Consider the following 18,924-nt stretch of genomic DNA (forward strand, 5'->3'; position numbering starts at 1 on the left):
AAAAAACCTTTAGACAAATGACAATGGAAATACAACAGTCCAAAGCATTAGGGATGCAGCAAAAGCATTTCTTAGAGGGCAATTCATAACAATACAGGCCTACTTCAAGAAACAAGAAAAATAATAAATACATAATTGAAACTTACATTTAAATAAACTAGAAAAAAAGAATAAATTATGCCCAAAGTTAGTAGAGGGAAAGAAATAATAAAAATCAGAGCCAAAATAGAGACTAAAAAAGAATAGAAAGGATCAATGAAACTAAGAGCTGATTCACTGAAAAGGTAAAGAAAATTGATAAGCTTTTAGCCAGAGTCTTCATGAAAAAAAAAGAGCAAGGGCTCAAGTATATAAAATCAGAAATGAAAGAGGAGAAATAATTAACACCACAGAAATGAAAAGGATTATGAGAGACTACTACAAAAAATTATATGCCAACAAATTGGACAATCTAGAAGAAATGGATAAATTCTTAGAAACATACCGTCTTCCAAGACTGAATCAGAAAGTAGAAAATCTGAACACACCAATTCCTAGTAATAAAACTCATCCCATACCAAACCCATGCCAACTACTACTACTAATAAACTGCCAACAAATGTCCAAGACCAAATGGCTTCACAGGTGAATTCTACCAAACATTTAAAGAAGAGCTAACACTTCTCCTTCTCACACTATCCCAAAAGGTTAGAAGATGAAAGAATGCTTCCACATTCATTCTACGAGGCCATCACTACCCTGATTCCAAAACTAAAGACACTACAAAAAATAGAAAACTACAGACCAATATTCCTGATGAACATAGATATAAAAATCCTCAGCAAAATATGAGCAAACCACATTCAACAATACATTAAAAGGATCATCCACCAACAAAATAAAAAGGCAATCTACTTAATGGGAGAATACATTTGCAAATGATAGATATATCAATACGGGGTTAATATTCAAGATATTTAAAGAACTCCTACAACTCAACATCAAAAAGAACAAATAACCCAATTAAAAAATGGATAGAGAGGGGTGTCTGGGTGGCTCAGTCAGTTAAGCTTCCGACTCTTAATTTTGGCTTAGGTCATGATCTCACAGTTTGTGAGTTCAAGTCCCACATCGGCCTCTGCACTGATAGTGCAGAGTCTGCTTGGGAATCTCTCCCCCACCCCACCCCTCCCCCTCCCCTACTCATGCACATGCACTCTCTCTCTCTCAAAATAAATAAGCATTTTTAAAAAAATGGATAGAGAACCTGAACAGAAATTTTCCAAAGAAGACATACAGATAACCAACAAGCACTTGAAAAGATGCTCAACATTCCGCATCATTAGGGAAACCCAAATCAAAACAGTATCAGAAAGACAATATATAACAAGTGTTGGCAAAGATGTGGAGAAAAGGGAACCCTTGTGCACTGTTGGTGGGAATGTAAACTGGTGCAGCCACTATGAAAAACAATATAGTCATTCCTAAAAAAAAAAAAAATTTAAAAATAGAAATACTATATAACCCAGCTCTGGGTATTGAAGAGTAAAACACTAATTAGAAAGGGTATATAAACCCCTATATTTATTGCATTATTTAAAATAGTTAAGATATGGAAGCAATGTAAGTTTCAATCAATGGATGAATGGATAAAGAAGATGCGATACAGATACACACAATGGAATATTACTCAACCATAAAAAGAGTGAAATGTTGCCGTTTGCAATGATATGGATGAAGCCAGAGAGTATAATGCTAAGTGAAATAAGTCAGACAAATACATATTCCATATGATTTTACTCATATGTATAAGTTAAGAAACAAATGAATAAACAAAGTAAAAAAAAAAAAAGACACAGACTAAAAAAACCAAGCTTTTAAATACCCAGAACCAACTGATGGTTGCCAGAGAGGTGTGGGGTATGGGATGGGCAAAACAATTGAAGGGGATTAAGACACACCAACTTCCAGTTATAAAATAATCAAGTCACAGGGAGGAACAGTACAGCATCAGGAGTAGATTCCGTATTCTTGGAACAACTTCGTACAGTGATGTAAAGATGTAACTGTACTTAGGCTGAGCATGTTGTAACATGTAGAACTGTCAAGTCACTATGTTGTACACATGCAACTAACGTCATGTTGTATGTCAACTACAATTTCAAAAGAGTTCTAAAATCTGAATGATCATTCATGAATGATTCTGGGACATAATAGAGAATAAACAAGCACCTAAACACCATACATAGTTACCAAGACAAAGCTTAAAAATACAAGGTCAAGGGTTCTCCTTACCGCTGGAGAAAACTACCACTATCCCCTGAAGCAGTGCGGCAGAAGAAATCCTTTTTTTCTCATGGTGAACAGAGGTAATGATGATAGACATTCTGAAATCTGAACATGACTGTAAAAAAAAAAAAAAGCAGTGTGTTAAATGATTGATTATGCTTCTGAGAAGAAATGTAACTTTCCAAGCCTCCCATTGTGTTTCGTAACTGAACAGTTTCCATGAAAAATTATTCACTGTGCACAAGTTTTCAGAGGAACAATTTCACATAGAAATCGTTTCTCTGTTGGACAACATCAGCCACATGAAATACCATGTGTGAAAGTACAGCACATTATGCCTTGCACGGTCTATTAAGGGAGATTGTTCTATGCAATTCCAAAAGTTTAACATGCCACTCTACAATTCAAAAGTGGCCACGTACCCAGAATAATCTAATGATTTCAAAATGAAATCATTAGCCTAAGGACAATAACCTGTCACTGGGCTTTTAGTAAGATGGGACCAGCAACTTAATAGATTTGCAATTTATCACCCTTCCAGAGATACTATAGCATAGATACTGTGCTATATCTTTTGGAAATGTTATTACTCCTCAGTCGCATCTGAACCAAGAAGAAATCCTGGAGTTTGGCCCTCTGCACACTTTCATTTTGGAAGGAAACTTGAAAACAAGCAATTCTGAGAGCCCAGACGTAATTTTTAAAGTAGCTAGATGTACCACAAAGGATAATTATACATATTAATGTCCACTGTGGGTGTTTCCAATCCTGTTAAGAATTCTCAATAAGATCCATAATAAGAACACCATTATGCAGTTATATAATTTTTTGTCCTACGTATCTCTTAACAAGTGAACAGAAATTCTGGAGGATTGAGTCTCTGGAGCTTTTACATGGTGCTTGGAGACACAGCCCCGTGGGTGAGAAAGCAAAGTGACTGGATCGCTTGACCTTGCCCTGTTCCAAAGCTATAGCACTCACCCAGCCCCAGGTATCTGCTCTCAAGAGGGCCTGGGCGGCATGTGGTCCTAGTGTCCAGGTTTAGAGGTGTTGTCTGTGTTTGTCCCCGGCAGCCTGGAGGCATCGCCCACAGCCTGTGAAGCAACATTTTACCCATTTTACCACAGTTACAAGAACGAGAGGTGGAAAACTCTTGCTTCTTAAGTCAGAGGTTATGTCCCTTCTCTTAAATCTGATAAGAATGGAAGCATTGCACCAAGATAAGTCTCTGAAGGGAGAGGCAAGGGGAAACTGGACCAAACACACAAACAAAAAAATCAATTAAACAACAATCAGAAGAGTCAAAAGCAAAGGAAAACTATAAACAAAGTACTCTTTAAAACAGTGCTCTAATGTATCTGTATAGGTTTGAGCAAGGCAAAGTTTCAGTGAAAAGTCAGTCAGCTTTTTTTTATTATTTTTTTTTTAATTTTTTTTTCAACGTTTTTTATTTATTTTTGGGACAGAGAGAGACAGAGCATGAACGGGGGAGGGGCAGAGAGAGAGGGAGACACAGAATTGGAAACAGGCTCCAGGCTCCAAGCCATCAGCCCAGAGCCTGACGCGGGGCTCGAACTCACGGACTGCAAGATCGTGACCTGGCTGAAGTCGGACGCTTAACCGACTGCGCCACCCAGGCGCCCCGAAAAGTCAGTCAGCTTTTAAGTGCTTTTGTGGTTTATCAAGTATTATTACACTTAAAAATATATTTTACCTTACGACCTCTGGCTTTAATATTTCATCACTACCTGTAAACGTCCGCGATAGAACATTTCATGACTTTTTTAACTGCAAAGGTGGTTTTAAGGCATCTGGGTAAGTACTGTTATCTTTAATAGTATTATTGCTTTTAAGGCTTTTGTTTTCTCAACATAACTGATTATTATTATGCCTTTCAAAATGTTTCTGATGAAAGATTTTAATTGCAATGGAGCATGAGTCAGGCAGAGCAAATGTTCATGTTTTCCTTTTTTCCCTGGCTGTGGAGGAAGGGATGATGGGAGCGGAGAAGTTTCCTGCTAAGAAAGAACCTTCCCCTCACTCTCCTTGTTTCTTGACATTAGGAAAGTATTGCACAGAGTTGTTGGCTCATTAATTGGCACAAGAATCACTACAGCTACTAATTTTTGAGGGCTAGATCTGTGATCCCGCATAACAACCATCATGGGCTCTAGCATATGGTAGACACTTCATAAATTTGAATTAGTAAATGGAAATTAGGGAAGACGTAGTTAGATCTTACGTCTCTTCTGTCACCTGTATACCCTTCTTATCAAGAGGGTCCTTTGGTCGGGGCACCTGGGTAGCTCAGTCGATTGGGCGTCTAACTTTGGCTCAGGTCATAATCTCACGATCTGTCAGTTCAAGCCCTGCATCAGGCTCTGTGCTGACAGCTCAGAGCCTGGAGCGTGTTTCAGATTCTGTGTCTCCCCCTCTCTCTCTGCCCCTCCCCTGCTCATGATGTCTCTCAAAAATAAATAAACATTAATTTTTTTTTTAAAAAAAGAAGGTCCTGTGGTCAATAAATATGTATCTGTGGCTCATGATTAGAATTTATGATGCTGGGCGCCTGGGTGGCTCAGTCGTTTGAGTGATTGCCTTCAACTCAGGTTATGATCTCACGGTACATGGGTTCAAACCCTGCATCAGGCTCTGTGCTGACAGCTCAGAGCCTGGGGCCTGCTTCAGATTCTGTGTCTCCCTCTCTCTCTGCCCTCCCCTGCTCATGCACTCTCTCTCTCTCTCTCTCTCAAAAATAAATAATAAAAACACTAAAAAAAAAAAAAAAGGAGTTCTTATGATACAATGTATACACTATGGTACCAAATACTTAGCGCAACCTATGTCCGAAGCCCTGAGCTAGGGAGACACAAAGGTTAGTGACAATACCCCTGTCCCTTGAGAGTCTATAAATGCCCTCGAAGGGCAGGACAGAGCTCTAGGTTTACACTGTTAGACGTCACGGCAGCATTCTTAAGTACATAAGCAGAGGAAACTTTCCCTCCAAGTCAACTTTTCTTCTCCAGTTTCCCCTATAAGTTTTCTGTCATGGTCATGTAACAGATAGTTCCCCATTGTTTGAGCTTGTGAAACACTGAGGTGCTTTCCACCCTGTCCCTTCCAACCCAAAGACAGACCAGAAAAACATATTCCAGACACATGTGACCAGTAAGCAGAGAGCACATATTTCTACTTTTGGACACATGTCTTGTGACCGCTACTTTGAAAAAGCAGCAGATGGGATGCTTCCAGAGTTTTCTTCCTGGGTTTCACCACCTATTAGAGAGTTAGAAAGGGAAATGTTTCAACATAAATGCCTGTGTTTCACAGTTTTTAAAAGCAGCTGTAGGGATTTCATTTTCAGACGAGGAATCATGTTCATTTTTAGCCTGTCAACTACAATGAGCATTTTGTGCATATGAACCCTGCAACAAAGAACTTGGGGGTTTCAGTCACCCCCATGAATTCAGAAATTGAGGTTCCCTACTCCCCTTCAGCCATTCCCCTGCCATCCCAAAGAGGAAAAACAATCATATAAAATACACCGATGACAACCAATGAATCGCCTTGTTCAAGATTTAAGGACTTGGGTCATTTGGCGTTTGCTGTGTGCGGATGGGAATCCAAAGTGAAATCAATTGTTTTGTTCTCTTCCAAACGTTACTATGTTCAACTGCTGTGTTATGGTCCCACCTGTTTTTACCAAGTTGTCTAGCTTCCTCCTCTGTGTCTTGAGCTGATAAAATCAGGGAGGGGGTGGCCACCCAGCCCCCTTGCCTTCTTCCAGGTGGTAAAGCTGTTCAGAGAGCTGAGACCTCGCTTAACTGGCCCTTCTGCTTCCTTGTGTGGAAGGACCCTATTCCAACCCCAGTCAGTGTTGGCCAGTAACTTCCCACCCCTCTCCCTTTAAAAGCAAGGTCCTCAGGGTGCCTGGGGGGCTCAAGTCAGTTGAGTGCTCCAATCTTGATTTCAGCTCAGGTCATGATCTCACGGTTTGTGAGTATGAGCCCCATGTTGGGCTCTGTACTGACAGTATAGAACCTGCTTGGGATTCCCTCTCTCTCTCTCAATAAACAAACAAACAAACAAACTTTCATTTAAAAAATGAATAAAAAATAAAAGCAATGTCCTCAACCATTAGCCACTTATATAGCATCCTTACCTCTGAAAAGAACATGAGAACCAAATGGAAAAGCATTCCCTACCCCTGTAAAGAAGAGAAATGTCTGGGGCGCCTGGGTGGCGCAGTCGGTTAAGCGTCCGACTTCAGCCAGGTCACGATCTCGCGGTCCGTGAGTTCGAGCCCCGCGTCGGGCTCTGGGCTGATGGCTCAGAGCCTGGAGCCTGTTTCCGATTCTGTGTCTCCCTCTCTCTCTGCCCCTCCCCCGTTCATGCTCTGTCTCTCTCTGTCCCAAAAATAAATAAAAAAAAAATTAAAAAAAAAAAAAAAGAGAAATGTGTTTCCGTGAGAATGAAGAGCAAAGAATTTAACTGGAACACCTTTGAACTTCACTGTGGATAGTGGTGCTGTTTCTCAGATGCTCTGCTGGTGCTCAGCACCTGACGTTTCATTTTTCCACTGGTTTCAGAATGCATGCTCTCTGTGCAGGCTCTGATGAATATCCAGAGAAAGTGCATTATAGACCAAAGTCAGTGCTAAAAGCAGTTTTAGGAGAGCGTTATTTTCTTCAAATGGGTTCTAGCAATTTCCCTCAAAAAGAAACCTTTTCAGCAGCGTGAAAAAGATTCACCGTCAGCTACCAAACCTGATGCTTTCGGTGCTCAAAGTCAAAAAATACAGATACCTCCTTGGGATCATAGTTGTCATGTAATTTTAAGACTCTTCCTTATTGAAAGTCTAAGGCCTGAAACAGACTTGAGTGATAATTCTCTGTACTCTTCTCATGTAGGGAAGAGAAAACTAAAGTCCTGCAAGGGTTAGCTCATCCCCTTGACTTCTCTTGGTTAGTCCAAAGTCAAGAACTTAGAACCCTTTCTCAAGTCAGTTCGTGGCTCTCTCTTTCCTACCACAGTGCCTTTCTTAAAAAGTGGTCTTCCTCCACCCAACCCCCCAGCAGCCTGCTCTTTGTGAAACAGCCTTTATCCATCACTCAAAAGAATTCAATGGATCAATTTCTTAGAGTAAGTCATTAACAACAAGCTTAAAGGGAAGCTCTGGGTCATCAGAACCTGTAGCGTGAGCAAGGAAGGACGAACTTGTCCGTGGCTGGGCCTTTATCAATGTCCAGAAATTGATGAAGAGCTAATCACAAAAGTAAGTGTTTGAATATTACTAGGAAGTATTCATACCTTCCATTAACCACAGTAGGTCTCAGCCGTGTCATTAAAACACTTGTATCGTTTAGGTTTGTCCCATCCGTTTGAAATGCAGTATACTCAAATTAACCCACAAAATCATGACAACATAGACTGTCAGCTCATTAAAGCATGCTAACAGTTTGCTGAGTCACTCGGAAAGGGCAGAAGAATAGGTCTGCTTGGACACTGAGCAGTGGAAACATGCCCTTCCTGTAGTTCACAGCCAAAAATGCCAAGCAAGCTTGCAAAAGACAAGATTCACCTTGGCCTTCTGGCATTTTGCCTCTCTCCAGGGAAATGAAGAACATGGGGAAAACAAATGGAATACAAGGTGCAGAATTCAGCACCTCTTCCAACCTCCCCCTGACCCCCCCTGCAATGTTGCCAGACAGGTTACAACCACCTCTTGCTTTTTAAAAGAACTGGTTGGATGAAAATGTTCCTGATGGGTAGAAGCCCAGAAAGAGATCAGTACCTCCCTAATATTTCAACCTAAATGTTGTGCCCAGACAGATAGAGGTACCTTTTAAAATGCACAGATTCAAGAAAAATACTCTTTTGAGAAATAGTTACTAAACAGAGCTAGAACTTACCATGATCTTTGGGATTAAGAATAGGACCCCTGGGGGGGCGCCTGGGGGGCTCAGTCGGTTAAGCATCCACTTCAGCTCTGGTCATGATCTCACAGTCTGTGATTTCAAGCCCCGCATCAGGCTCTGTGCTGACAGCTCAGAGCCTGGAGCTTGCTTCAGATTCTGTGTCTCCCTCTTTCTCTGCCCCTCCCCTGCTCATGCTCTGTCTCTCTCTGTCTCAAAAATAAATAAAAACTTAAAAAATATATATTAAAAAAAAAAAAAAAGAATAGGACCCCTGGCCATGTTTGCAAAGGATTCTGCTCTGGGAATTTATCAACTGCTTTGTTTGTTTGTTTTCTTAACAGGTGAAAAACGCAGCTGCCAATGTACTCAGGGAAACATGGCTAATTTACAAAAATACAAAGCTAGTAAAAAAGATAGATCATGCAAAAGTAAGAAAACATCAACGAAAATTCTTGCAAGCTATTCATCAGTAAGTACCATTTTTAATTCATTGTCATCCTGCTTTTTGTAACTCTGGGTCTTAATTTCCCATACTTGGTTATTCTTCTTTTGTGAGAGGGGGAAAAAAGAAAACACTGTCATGTGTGTTCCCAGAAGACATTATTTGGCAATTTAATAATTCCATAAATGAAATGCTGAGAAAATTGTCAGTTCTTTTTTGGACTCAAAATCATCCCTTATTGGGAGCAGAGTCATTTAATATATTAATTAAAATGTCTTCTCAGTTTCTCTCTTTAGAAACCTTATTTTCAGTTGCAATTGTATATCTTAATATAACTTATTTATTCATATGGCTTGCCCTCGGATGTTTCGTTTGTATTGACTGCAAAATCTTGAAAAACATTTAATATTTTATGATTGCTCTGGGTTTTTTTTTTAAACAGGCTGCCAACATCTTTCTCTGAAGGCAGTACCTACACTTGATTTAATACTTGCATTTTTAAACTAGTCTTTACTCAGGACATAGGGGATTTTCTATTTGCTGTATGTTCATTATAGATTTTATAGTGCCTTTTACAATGATTCTGACCTTACGGAGGCCACCATTATTCCATATGCTTAAGTTCTTTCATGTTATCTTGTTTCTATGCTATATATAACTATCATAGACTTTGAAAAGACAAATGTCTATGTAGTAAGTATCAATAATGACTTGAAAGCCACCAGCTCTTTCTCCCCCAGGCTGGCAGCATCCTTACCGTAAGTACATTCATGTGGGCATCAGTCTCGAGGCTGTGCAGCCTTGCTCTTAACTCAGTGGCATTTCTGTATGGGGAAGAGCAGCTCAGTCACATGCGTGGGTCAGAAACGTGGCTTTTCTCATGCAGCCTACCAGGGCAATCACAGAAAGGTGGGTAAACGCTAGGTGTCTGGATTACACAGTAAGGTGGGTCTTCTCAGAGCTGCCTAGCACAGCAGACCAGAAAAGCTCTGAAGCTGGAGTTTTTATTTTGTATATTTAGGTAGTTCATAGGTACTGTATCACACTTCACATTCTATGGGAAATCACTAAGCATTCAAATGCTACCCTTTGACCTCTCCCTCTGACTATGTTTTTTGAATAACTATCGCTGGAAATGTGGACTGCGTCTAGAAATTGCTGCCTGCCTTAATGAGAATCAAATCCAGGCACCCTGAGATCTACAAGAGAGGGAGATTCTGCATGGATGGTAGAGTGGCCAGCCCTCTTGGCCACTCAGAGCTATTCAGTCATGATCTTGCCACTACCAGCACCAAAGCGACATCATTTCACCTTTAGTTCTGTGACCTCACACCGGGCCCACAACTGTGCTTTCTGTCCCTTGTAAGGAAAGGCTAGAATCTTAAGGTAACACTCTTTCAAAGTGTGGGAAATTATAAAAGCGAAACACAGAGGAACACGTAGGAGATCTGGCTCACACAGGGAGCTGCTTTGCTGAAGCTCATGGCCACCTTTATAACCAAATACCCACCCTGTGGAGCCTCCACATCTTTATTCCTTCACGTTTAGATCTCAGAGAGTGAGTCCCCTAAGTGATGCTGGGCCTTCACTTCTGAGGACAGGCCTCTCCCTCCAGGGTCACCAGACATAGCCCTCCTGGCACAGAGGGCATTCCTACACACCCACAACCATATAGGAACCTAACATTTGTAGAAGAAGTATACACGGTATAATGTGTATATACTGGGAACGCATTCTTTGTACTTCTAATGGTTTGCCACTAACCTATACCGCTCAAGTATATTAAAAAGAAAACTTACCTTTGTTGGTGTGGGCAGGTGCGGTCAGTCTATGGGTCAAGCAGCCACATACCCCATGTCCTCTGGGATCGTATTTATAACCCTTTCTATCAGAATGATGTACCTATTAAATAGATAATGAAATGAAATTGGCCTTTGATGCCATTGGTGAGTTTTTATATCTAACAAAAACACTGGGAAAAAATGCTTTGGTAGTTTCTGTAGTAATTTTGTAGCCACATGTGAATGGTGGGTATTTATACATTTATATTTTTATTGTGAAATGCATTCATGCTGAAACCTCAGGGGACAGACAGCTTAGGGATGGTCGCTGTAAGTTTTTTTTCAACTTTTCTCTAGGTTTGAAAATTTTTATAGTATGCTAGGAAAAAATATTTGGGGAAGCAAAGTTGACACATTGTCCCTAAGCAATTGTTAGATTGCTGGAAGGTGGCCTGACCCGATTTTAAGAGTTTCAAGGTACAGCTTATGTGGGTCTTCCCAATGCTGCTTCAGGATAGAGTAACACAGGAAACCCCTCATGAATTCTTCTGCTTCTTTGGCATTTCTCAGTCTGTTTCTTCGGTAGCAACATGAACTTCTAAAGTAGATGAGCTTCGAGCAGCTCAAATGTTCTGAATTGTTTTTATGATATAGTCTTGGAGTTAGATTTCCTTTGAGGTGGGAGGGGTACTTTGTAAAAAAAAATACAATTGGAAATTTATATGGGCTGGGTTTGGCTAGATGATTCTAATCGTGCATAATCTCTCATTTTAAGTTAGTGATACAGGAAAGCACACAGGGCTCGATTCTTAAGGGCAAGGCTCCCATTGCCTCCCATTCAGACACAGTGAGACCATCAGCCTTGGTGAAATGGCATCGGGTGAAATCAGACCTTGCTGCTTGAGGGAGAAATTACAAACTCATTTGATAGAGCTCTCTCCCTGGCCTCTCCCATCCTCCCGTTTGACCTGAGAGCTTTTCCAGAGCTCTGTCTGGACTCCCCTCTTTTCCAAACTTCACAGCCTCTCTCCCTGACACGTGGCCTCCCTCGTCTCTGGTGGATGCCTGCTTCTCCAGGCTTGTGTCCTCTGTTTCACTAACGGATCTGTCTTTTTAGATCATCACTCAATGCCTTGAAGCATTCTGTTCCTAAATACCTTTGAATACTTTTTCTGGTATCAACTTTAACCTTAAAGCTCATCACTCTTCTATCTCAACCATAGACTCAGCAGTCGACATGAACTTGTCTCAGAGCCGAGAAATTCAATACACATAATTTCTCTGAGTTTCGGATGACCCACCTGTCAGAAAACCAGGCTTCTAAGAAGCCCCAACTCGGAAGAGATGGACGCCATCCAAAAAACACCACCAACATTATAATCATCCTACTATGTAGAACACTGTCCTTTTAACCCCATGACATTCATATTAGGTCAAAACGGTTCCTACAGTTTACTTGGACATCGTGTATCAAAGAGGCCGTGATGACTTCCTAGAGGGTCTTCCTTCTGAACCTCGTTCTGGAGGAAGCGCTGTATTTCAGGGGCGGGACGGAGGGGGGAGTCTCAGCAATGAAGGATGATACCATAAGCGAACCGTGTTTTTCTTTGATCACCATGCCAAGATCCTACAGAGCCTTAACAGGATCTCTCAGCTAATGAATCGAGCCCCCTGTGCACAACTGAACACCACACTGTGTTACTCTGTTCTGGAATATTTTACAGTTTTCTTTTCTTTTGTTTTGTCTTTTTATTTCAACAAAATGAAAATAGAGCTCGGAAGTAAGTTGTGTGAGCCGCTCCTCTCGACATTTGCAGAATTTTCTACCGGCTGCATGCATCCAAGCGGGTCCTTTATTTGTGAATTTCAGTAGTCTGATTGCTGCTATGGAAATGTGATCCAAAATCATGATACTTTCCTGTGATAAGTGAAGTTCACAAGGAAGAAGTCAACATACGTTCCTTATTCTTCTTTTTTTTGCGGGGGGTGGGGGGGGGGAGAAAGTAAAATACACATGCATGTTACCTTTTATTCTGGCAGCTGCAGCTTTAAGTAGGCTTTTTCTACCAGTTCTAGGGTACAGTCTCAGGAACAGCAAGGCAAGATGATTTAAGTTCAAGGAGCTTAAAGGGATTCTGATTCAATAGGGGGCTACCCTATGTCAGCTTTCCAGATTAGTGGAAAAAAAAACAACAACCGGGCAAAATTCTACTGTCAGAAACATAATATATGGCAATTCAAGAGCAGAGTACCCACCTCAGCTAAGGGACACGCACTGGCCCTTTCACTGGGCTTGCCAACCTCAGGGCCTTGCCTGCACTCCCAAGTGGTTGGAGGCTTCTGATCTGGTTCCCCAGACTTGAGTCATTCATGTGCGAAGGGTCCCATTCCTTGAATTTGAAAATAAAGCTTGGTGTAAATCATTATCACAAAATGGCTAACCCAACAAAAACAAAAATGAAACAAAAGCAAAAAGCCACTCCTGCTCCCAGCAAAGAGAGGGAGAGGTCGTATCCACCAACATTTGAAACACTGGCGTTGAATTCTAGCCACGGAACTGCTGCATGCAGGAAGCGCTCAGCTGAAATCCTGCTCTCTTTTCAAAAAGGAGAGAAGAGCAGGTGTTGGGAGATAAAAACAGGAGAGGACCAGCCTGAGACATTTTTCTTGTAATAATCAAGAATTGGAAGAGGATAAAAGGGAGTAACTGTCTCTCCATCTGGTTTAGTATTTAATGTCTTCTGGTTTGAGTATCACATAGCCACCTCGAACACCTCTGTCGGTACAAATACAGCACTTTAGAAATACCATCCTATCCTAACCCACTTCATTTCATACATTAAGAAACTGAAGGTCAAATAGGGCCAGGGAGAAGGGAGTCCACATCTGACACTGTTGTTCTCTCTAGTACATTTCTGTAGAATGACCTCACACATGTCTAAAGGGTTGTTTTTTGTTTTTTGTTTTTTGCAGGGGGCAGAGGGGTGGAAGGGGACTTGTTTTTAAAAGGTGTACATCAAGAATTGTAATCCTTGTGAGTACTTAGAGAAGCCTATCTCAACAACATGTTAGATTCGAATACCTGTTTGTAATTCCTTTTACACTTACACCCAGTCCATCTCTATAATAGTGTAGAAAAGAGCCAATTAACTTAGTTCCAAGCATTCTAATAGGGAAACACAGACTCGCAATGGCAAGTGATAACCTTAAGCTGTTTTACATTGTTAAATATCATGTTATAGGCAGGTGTCAGTTAAACCCATACTGGCAGAAGGAAGTCTGTCTTCACTGTCAAGCAGACTTGGTGACATATTGCATAGCGTAGTTTCAAAACAAAATCACTGCGCACTACTGAACATTTGTTGTAAAAATCTCCCTGGCAGTAAAATCTTGCCCTGTGAATTTTTGATCCTTTTTTTTTTGTAACTACCTTTTGTTGAAATTGGGAAATTATAAAGATTACTCTCTCCAACATCGACACTATACTCTGTAAATGACATGTCATTTACAGGTAATAAGGTTAGCATGGATTTTGTTTTTTGTTTTTTGTTTTTAAACTAAGTACCCAAGAGAAATGTGCTTCTCATTTGGAGCATGGCTCGGATTGTTGGCTTAAAGAACAACCCCTTTTCTCCTGTTGGAAAATCTTAATTTCTTGGTAGGGAATAAGCACCCAATAAATATGTTTTCAAAAATATTATAGTAAATAAAGTAAGGACTAGTAAAAGTCATCCTTAAGAAAGATTTTTTTTAACAGCAGTGTTTTGACTGTCAATCAGATATATGCACTGATATTTAAAAGCATCTAAAAGTAAGTTTACAACCAGAAACCCCATCTGTCAGACATTTTAATTGTCCGCTGACTTTTATCTACAAGAAAAAAATTAAGGGAAATTCTCCCAAGGAAATGGCCTGGCTTCCCTTCAAATTCGATGGAAGTTTAAGATAAAAGTCAAGCAAAACACAATGAAGAATAAGAGACTTATGTGTTTTGGGTTCTCTTGCTGCTGGTTGAATAAAAGTCTTATTTTTGCTACTAAGAATCTCACTTATCACTGTGTTTTCATCAGGTTCAAATACCTAACCCAATCCATCTCAAACTGAACAGGGCTATCCTGTGTATCTAGTCATGTAGGCATAGGAAGGTGCTCACTGCTCCAACATTGATGAAAGTCTAGTCGCTTTGCCTATTTCTTCCTATGTCTATTTGAAATGATACTGGGATTTTAAGGAATGTTTTGGCTTTTCTCATATGGTTAAGTCCTTATGAGCCTCTCTCCCGATTCAACTTTTAACTCCCTGGTAAATAGTTGTCCTAAGGACACCTCATCTCTTACTCTCCTCTCTCTCTCTCTCTCTCCTTTCCTTTTTGCGGTGTTGGGGAAGCATGCTTCTCATTGTTCCAGATACATAACCAGTTTGAACTTGACCCCCAAATGTTCAAGGCATTATCCATGCAGTTATTTGCTCTTGTCGATTTTATGCATGCTCTTTGGAAGGCGTTATGACAGCAGTAGACAGGAAGGAACCCTTCTGACTTGAGATTCTGTCTTTTAGATTAAGAAGTGTAAAAATGGAGCAGAGGAAACTGAATGACCAAGCCAACACCTTGGTGGACCTAGCAAAGGTAAGCATGGGTGAGGTCTCAGCCTTCATGGTGAGGTGTGTTGGAATGAAGCCCTGCACGGTGACTGATAATGCACTGGGAGGAGGATACCCCAACTTTGTGTTGCACATCAAACCAACAATTAGCCCTAACATGATGGTCCACCTTAAAAGATTTTTCTTCACATGCTCTTTCCCTATATAAATTATTCAAACCCCATTCTAAAAGCCTTCCTACTTACAGTGACTTGAAAGTACCGTGGAAAATGTACATGGAATATGAGACAATACCATTGGGTTTCATATTTGTCCTTCAGTATCCTCCCTCTGAGAGGAGAACTGCATCCTGGGTTTGACCATGACCTTCAGGGCTCCATAGGACTCATTGATAAAATTATTGTTTTTTATTTACTTTTAAGCCAACTCAGAAGACTGTGAAATAGTTTTTTAAGAACATGGACATCATCTTTTAAAAAAAAGGGAATCAGTTTTCATAATTTATGATTCTTTTTTCATTATTTAAAAAATCATACTACTTTTTAAAAGGACATTAATAGTTCCCAGATTCCTCTTTCACACTTATAAGATTTATCTGGTTGATTTTTGGTTGTCCCTTTCAAGTAAATTCCACTTTAAAAATACGAATATTTAGGGCTGTCTGGGTGGCTCAGTCAGTTAAGCATCCGACCCTTGATTTCAGCTCAGGTCATGATCCCAAGGTTCATGGGATCAAGTCCTGCGTTGGGCTCCACACTAAGCACGGAGCCTGCATAAGATGTTCTCTCACGTGTGTTCTCTTTCTCCCTCTACCCCTCCCCCGCTCACACTCTGTCTTTCTCAAAATAAACACTTAAACAAATATTTTTAATTTGTTTTAATGTTTTATTTATTTTTCAGAAAGGGAGAGACAGCAAGTGAGCAGGGGAGGGGCAGAGAGAGGGAGACACAGAATCTGAAGCAGGCTCCAGGCTCTCAGCTGTCAGCACAGAGCCCGATGTGGGGCTCGAACCCACAAACCATGAGATCATGCCCTGAGATGAAGTCAGACACTTAACCGACTGAGCCACTCAGGCTCCCCTAAACAGATATATTTTTTTTAAATATCAGTATTTGTCATCAGTGACCTTCCATTTTCCTGAGCTAGGTCCAAAAGAGGTAATAGCATATATGGAAGTTTTTAGCCTTTTAACACAAATGCTTTTTAAAACTTTTTTTTAACATTTATTTCTGAGAAACAGAGAGAGACAGAGCATGAGCAGGGGAGGGGCAGAGAGAGACAGAGGGAGACACAGAATCTGAAGCAGGCTCCAGGCTCTGAGCTGTCAGCACAGAGCCCGATGCGGGGCTCGAACTCACAAACCGTGAGATCATGACCTGAGCTGAAGTCGGACGCTTAACTGACCAAGCCACCCAGGCGCCCCTTAACAACAAATGCTTTTAAAGGGGCCTCTCTCAATACATTTTGTTGTTTGTTCGATAAATCAGCTATGTTCTTTATAAAGCTTCCAATATCATCTATGAAAATCACACCTCTTTGTCCTAGTCTCATAAAATAACACAAGTAAATCATATTCATTTTCATGTATATCAATAACATACTATATAAACATGTAAATGTTGAATATGTGATGCTTTTTAAAAAAATGTTTCTTTACTTTTGAGAGCGAGAGACACACACACAGAGCATGAGAAGGAGAGGGGCAGAGAGAGGAAACACAGAACTCAAAGCAGGCTCTAGGCTCTGAGCTGTCAGCACAGAGCCCGACACGGGGCTCAAACTCATGAACTGTGAGATCATGGCTTGAGCCAAAGTCGGATGTTTAACCGAATAAGCCACCCAGGTGCACCTGAATATTTGATGTCTTATGAATAGAAGATAGTGACATCCTCAACAACTTACCTGTAGGACAGCATACATATATCATACATTTAAGGTGGGTAGCACATGTGAGACTGAGAGATGTTCTCGATTAATATTTACAAACGTGGCTCTCCCGTAGACACACCTTGAACAAAGATGGGGCAGACTCTTACATCACTGTAAGGTCAAATGATAAAACAGACCACTTGGAAATAATATGATATAACATTTTACTAGATATATAATTGATATGATAAATATATACTACATAATGTCATCTCAGGAATATATCTATGAGGCAAGACACTATTCCTTTCAAAGTATTTCTTTAGTGCTGTGCTTACTAATATGGCTCTAGGGCTGCCATGCCATAGGGGTTCAGTATTTTCTGAATGAATGGATGTTGTTCACATAGCCTCCAGACTATGTAGTAAAAAATAAAGCTAATGCACTCTGTCTCCATGGCCAAACTCAAATGAGGTGCCTGTATCATGAACAGTAACTCCCTTATTCAGTTGGTTCATTTATCACCATTAAGAGGTTGTGAAGCAGCTAAGAGCACATTTTTTTTTTAATTTATTTTGAGAGCGAGAGAGAGAAAGCAAGCACAAAGAGGGGGTGGGGGGAGGGGGGAGAGAATGTGAGAGAGAGGGGGAGAATCCTAAGCAGGCCCCTCGCTGGCAGCACGGAGCCCAACCTTGGGCTCCATTCCATGAACTGTGAGATCATGACCAGACCCAAAATCAAGAGTGGGACGCTTAACTGGATGAGCCACCCAGGCGGCCCTCTAGAGGGAAACAAGACAGCTTCAACAAAGGGTTGAAGAGAGCGGACAGCTCGCTTCCTGGGCAAGTGTCGTGAAACCTTGAGTTCCTGGTTGCTCTACCCGTGTCCGCCCTGTTTTGCAGACCCAGAACATAATGTATGACATGATTTCCGACCTAAATGAGCGGAGCGAAGACTTTGAGAAGAGGATTGTTACCGTGGAAACGAAACTGGAGACTTTGATTGGCAGCATCCACGCCCTCCCTGGGCTCATCAGCCAGACCATCAGGCAGCAGCAGAGAGATGTCCTGGAGGCTCAGATGGAGAACTACGACAAGCATGTCACCTACAATGCCGAGCGGTCCCGATCCTCGTCCAGGAGACGGCGGTCCTCCTCCACAGCGCCACCAACTTCATCAGAGAGTAGCTAGAAGAGAATCAGTTAACCACAAACTAAGACTTTTTGCCATCATATGGTCAATATTTTAGCTTTTATTGTAAAGCCCCTATGGTTCTAATCAGCGTTATCCGGGTTCTGATGTCAGAATCCTGGGAACCTGACACTAAGTTTTAGGCCAAAATGAGTGAAAACTCTTTTTTCTTTTCCTTTCAGATGCACAAGGAATGCACCTATTATCGCTCTATAGATTGTTCCTCCTGTAATTTCACTAACTTTTTATTCATGCACTTCAAACTTTACTACTACATTATATGATATATAATAAAAAAAAGTTAATTTCTGCACATACCTGTTTGGTCACTTGACATTTCTAAAGGTTCACTTCCCACATTATTTGCAAACTAAAATGACTGGTTATTGTCTGATACGTGTTGATACCTTTGATCACCCAATGTCTGGCCGGTCAGAAGACGATTTGCCATCACTCTGTAACCTATTCGCTAACATTTTCCCCATTATGAAACATTATAGTCACATTTCATTTGATACAGCCAGCTTATTATTCTTTTTGAGTTTACAGTGTCTCATTTTTTTTAAGTTTATGTATTTTGAGAGAGACAGAGAGGATGCAAGTGGGGGAGGGGTAGAGAGAGGGGGAGACTCTCAAACAGGTTCCACGCTGTCAGCACAGAGCCCAATGCCAGGCTGACACTCATGAACCATGAGATCATGACCTGAGCCGAAATCAAGAGTCGGATGCTTAATTGAGCCATCCAGGCGCCCCTACAGTTCCATTTGTCCCTTACTAATTCTATTTGTTTCCAAATTATGTGGACGGTGGAGCGGTTATATCAAAGCATATATAGATAGATGATTGATTGATC

General features: G+C 40.9%; 1 protein-coding gene across 1 annotated transcript in view; it reads left to right on the forward strand.

The window, feature by feature from the left end:
- The window catches only part of KCNN2 (potassium calcium-activated channel subfamily N member 2), a 159,052-nt gene extending 140,714 nt beyond the window's left edge, over positions 1–18,338 (forward strand). The window contains exons 7-9 of the mRNA XM_047861190.1: positions 8,528–8,655; positions 14,967–15,036; positions 17,784–18,338. Of these exons, the coding sequence (XP_047717146.1) occupies positions 8,528–8,655; positions 14,967–15,036; positions 17,784–18,071 (486 nt within the window). The 3' untranslated portion in view covers positions 18,072–18,338. The remainder of the gene's footprint in view (positions 1–8,527; positions 8,656–14,966; positions 15,037–17,783) is intronic.
- Positions 18,339–18,924: the final 586 nt, after the last annotated feature.

This window comes from Prionailurus viverrinus, chromosome A1 (assembly GCF_022837055.1).
Source record: "Prionailurus viverrinus isolate Anna chromosome A1, UM_Priviv_1.0, whole genome shotgun sequence".
NCBI lineage: Eukaryota > Metazoa > Chordata > Mammalia > Carnivora > Felidae > Prionailurus > Prionailurus viverrinus.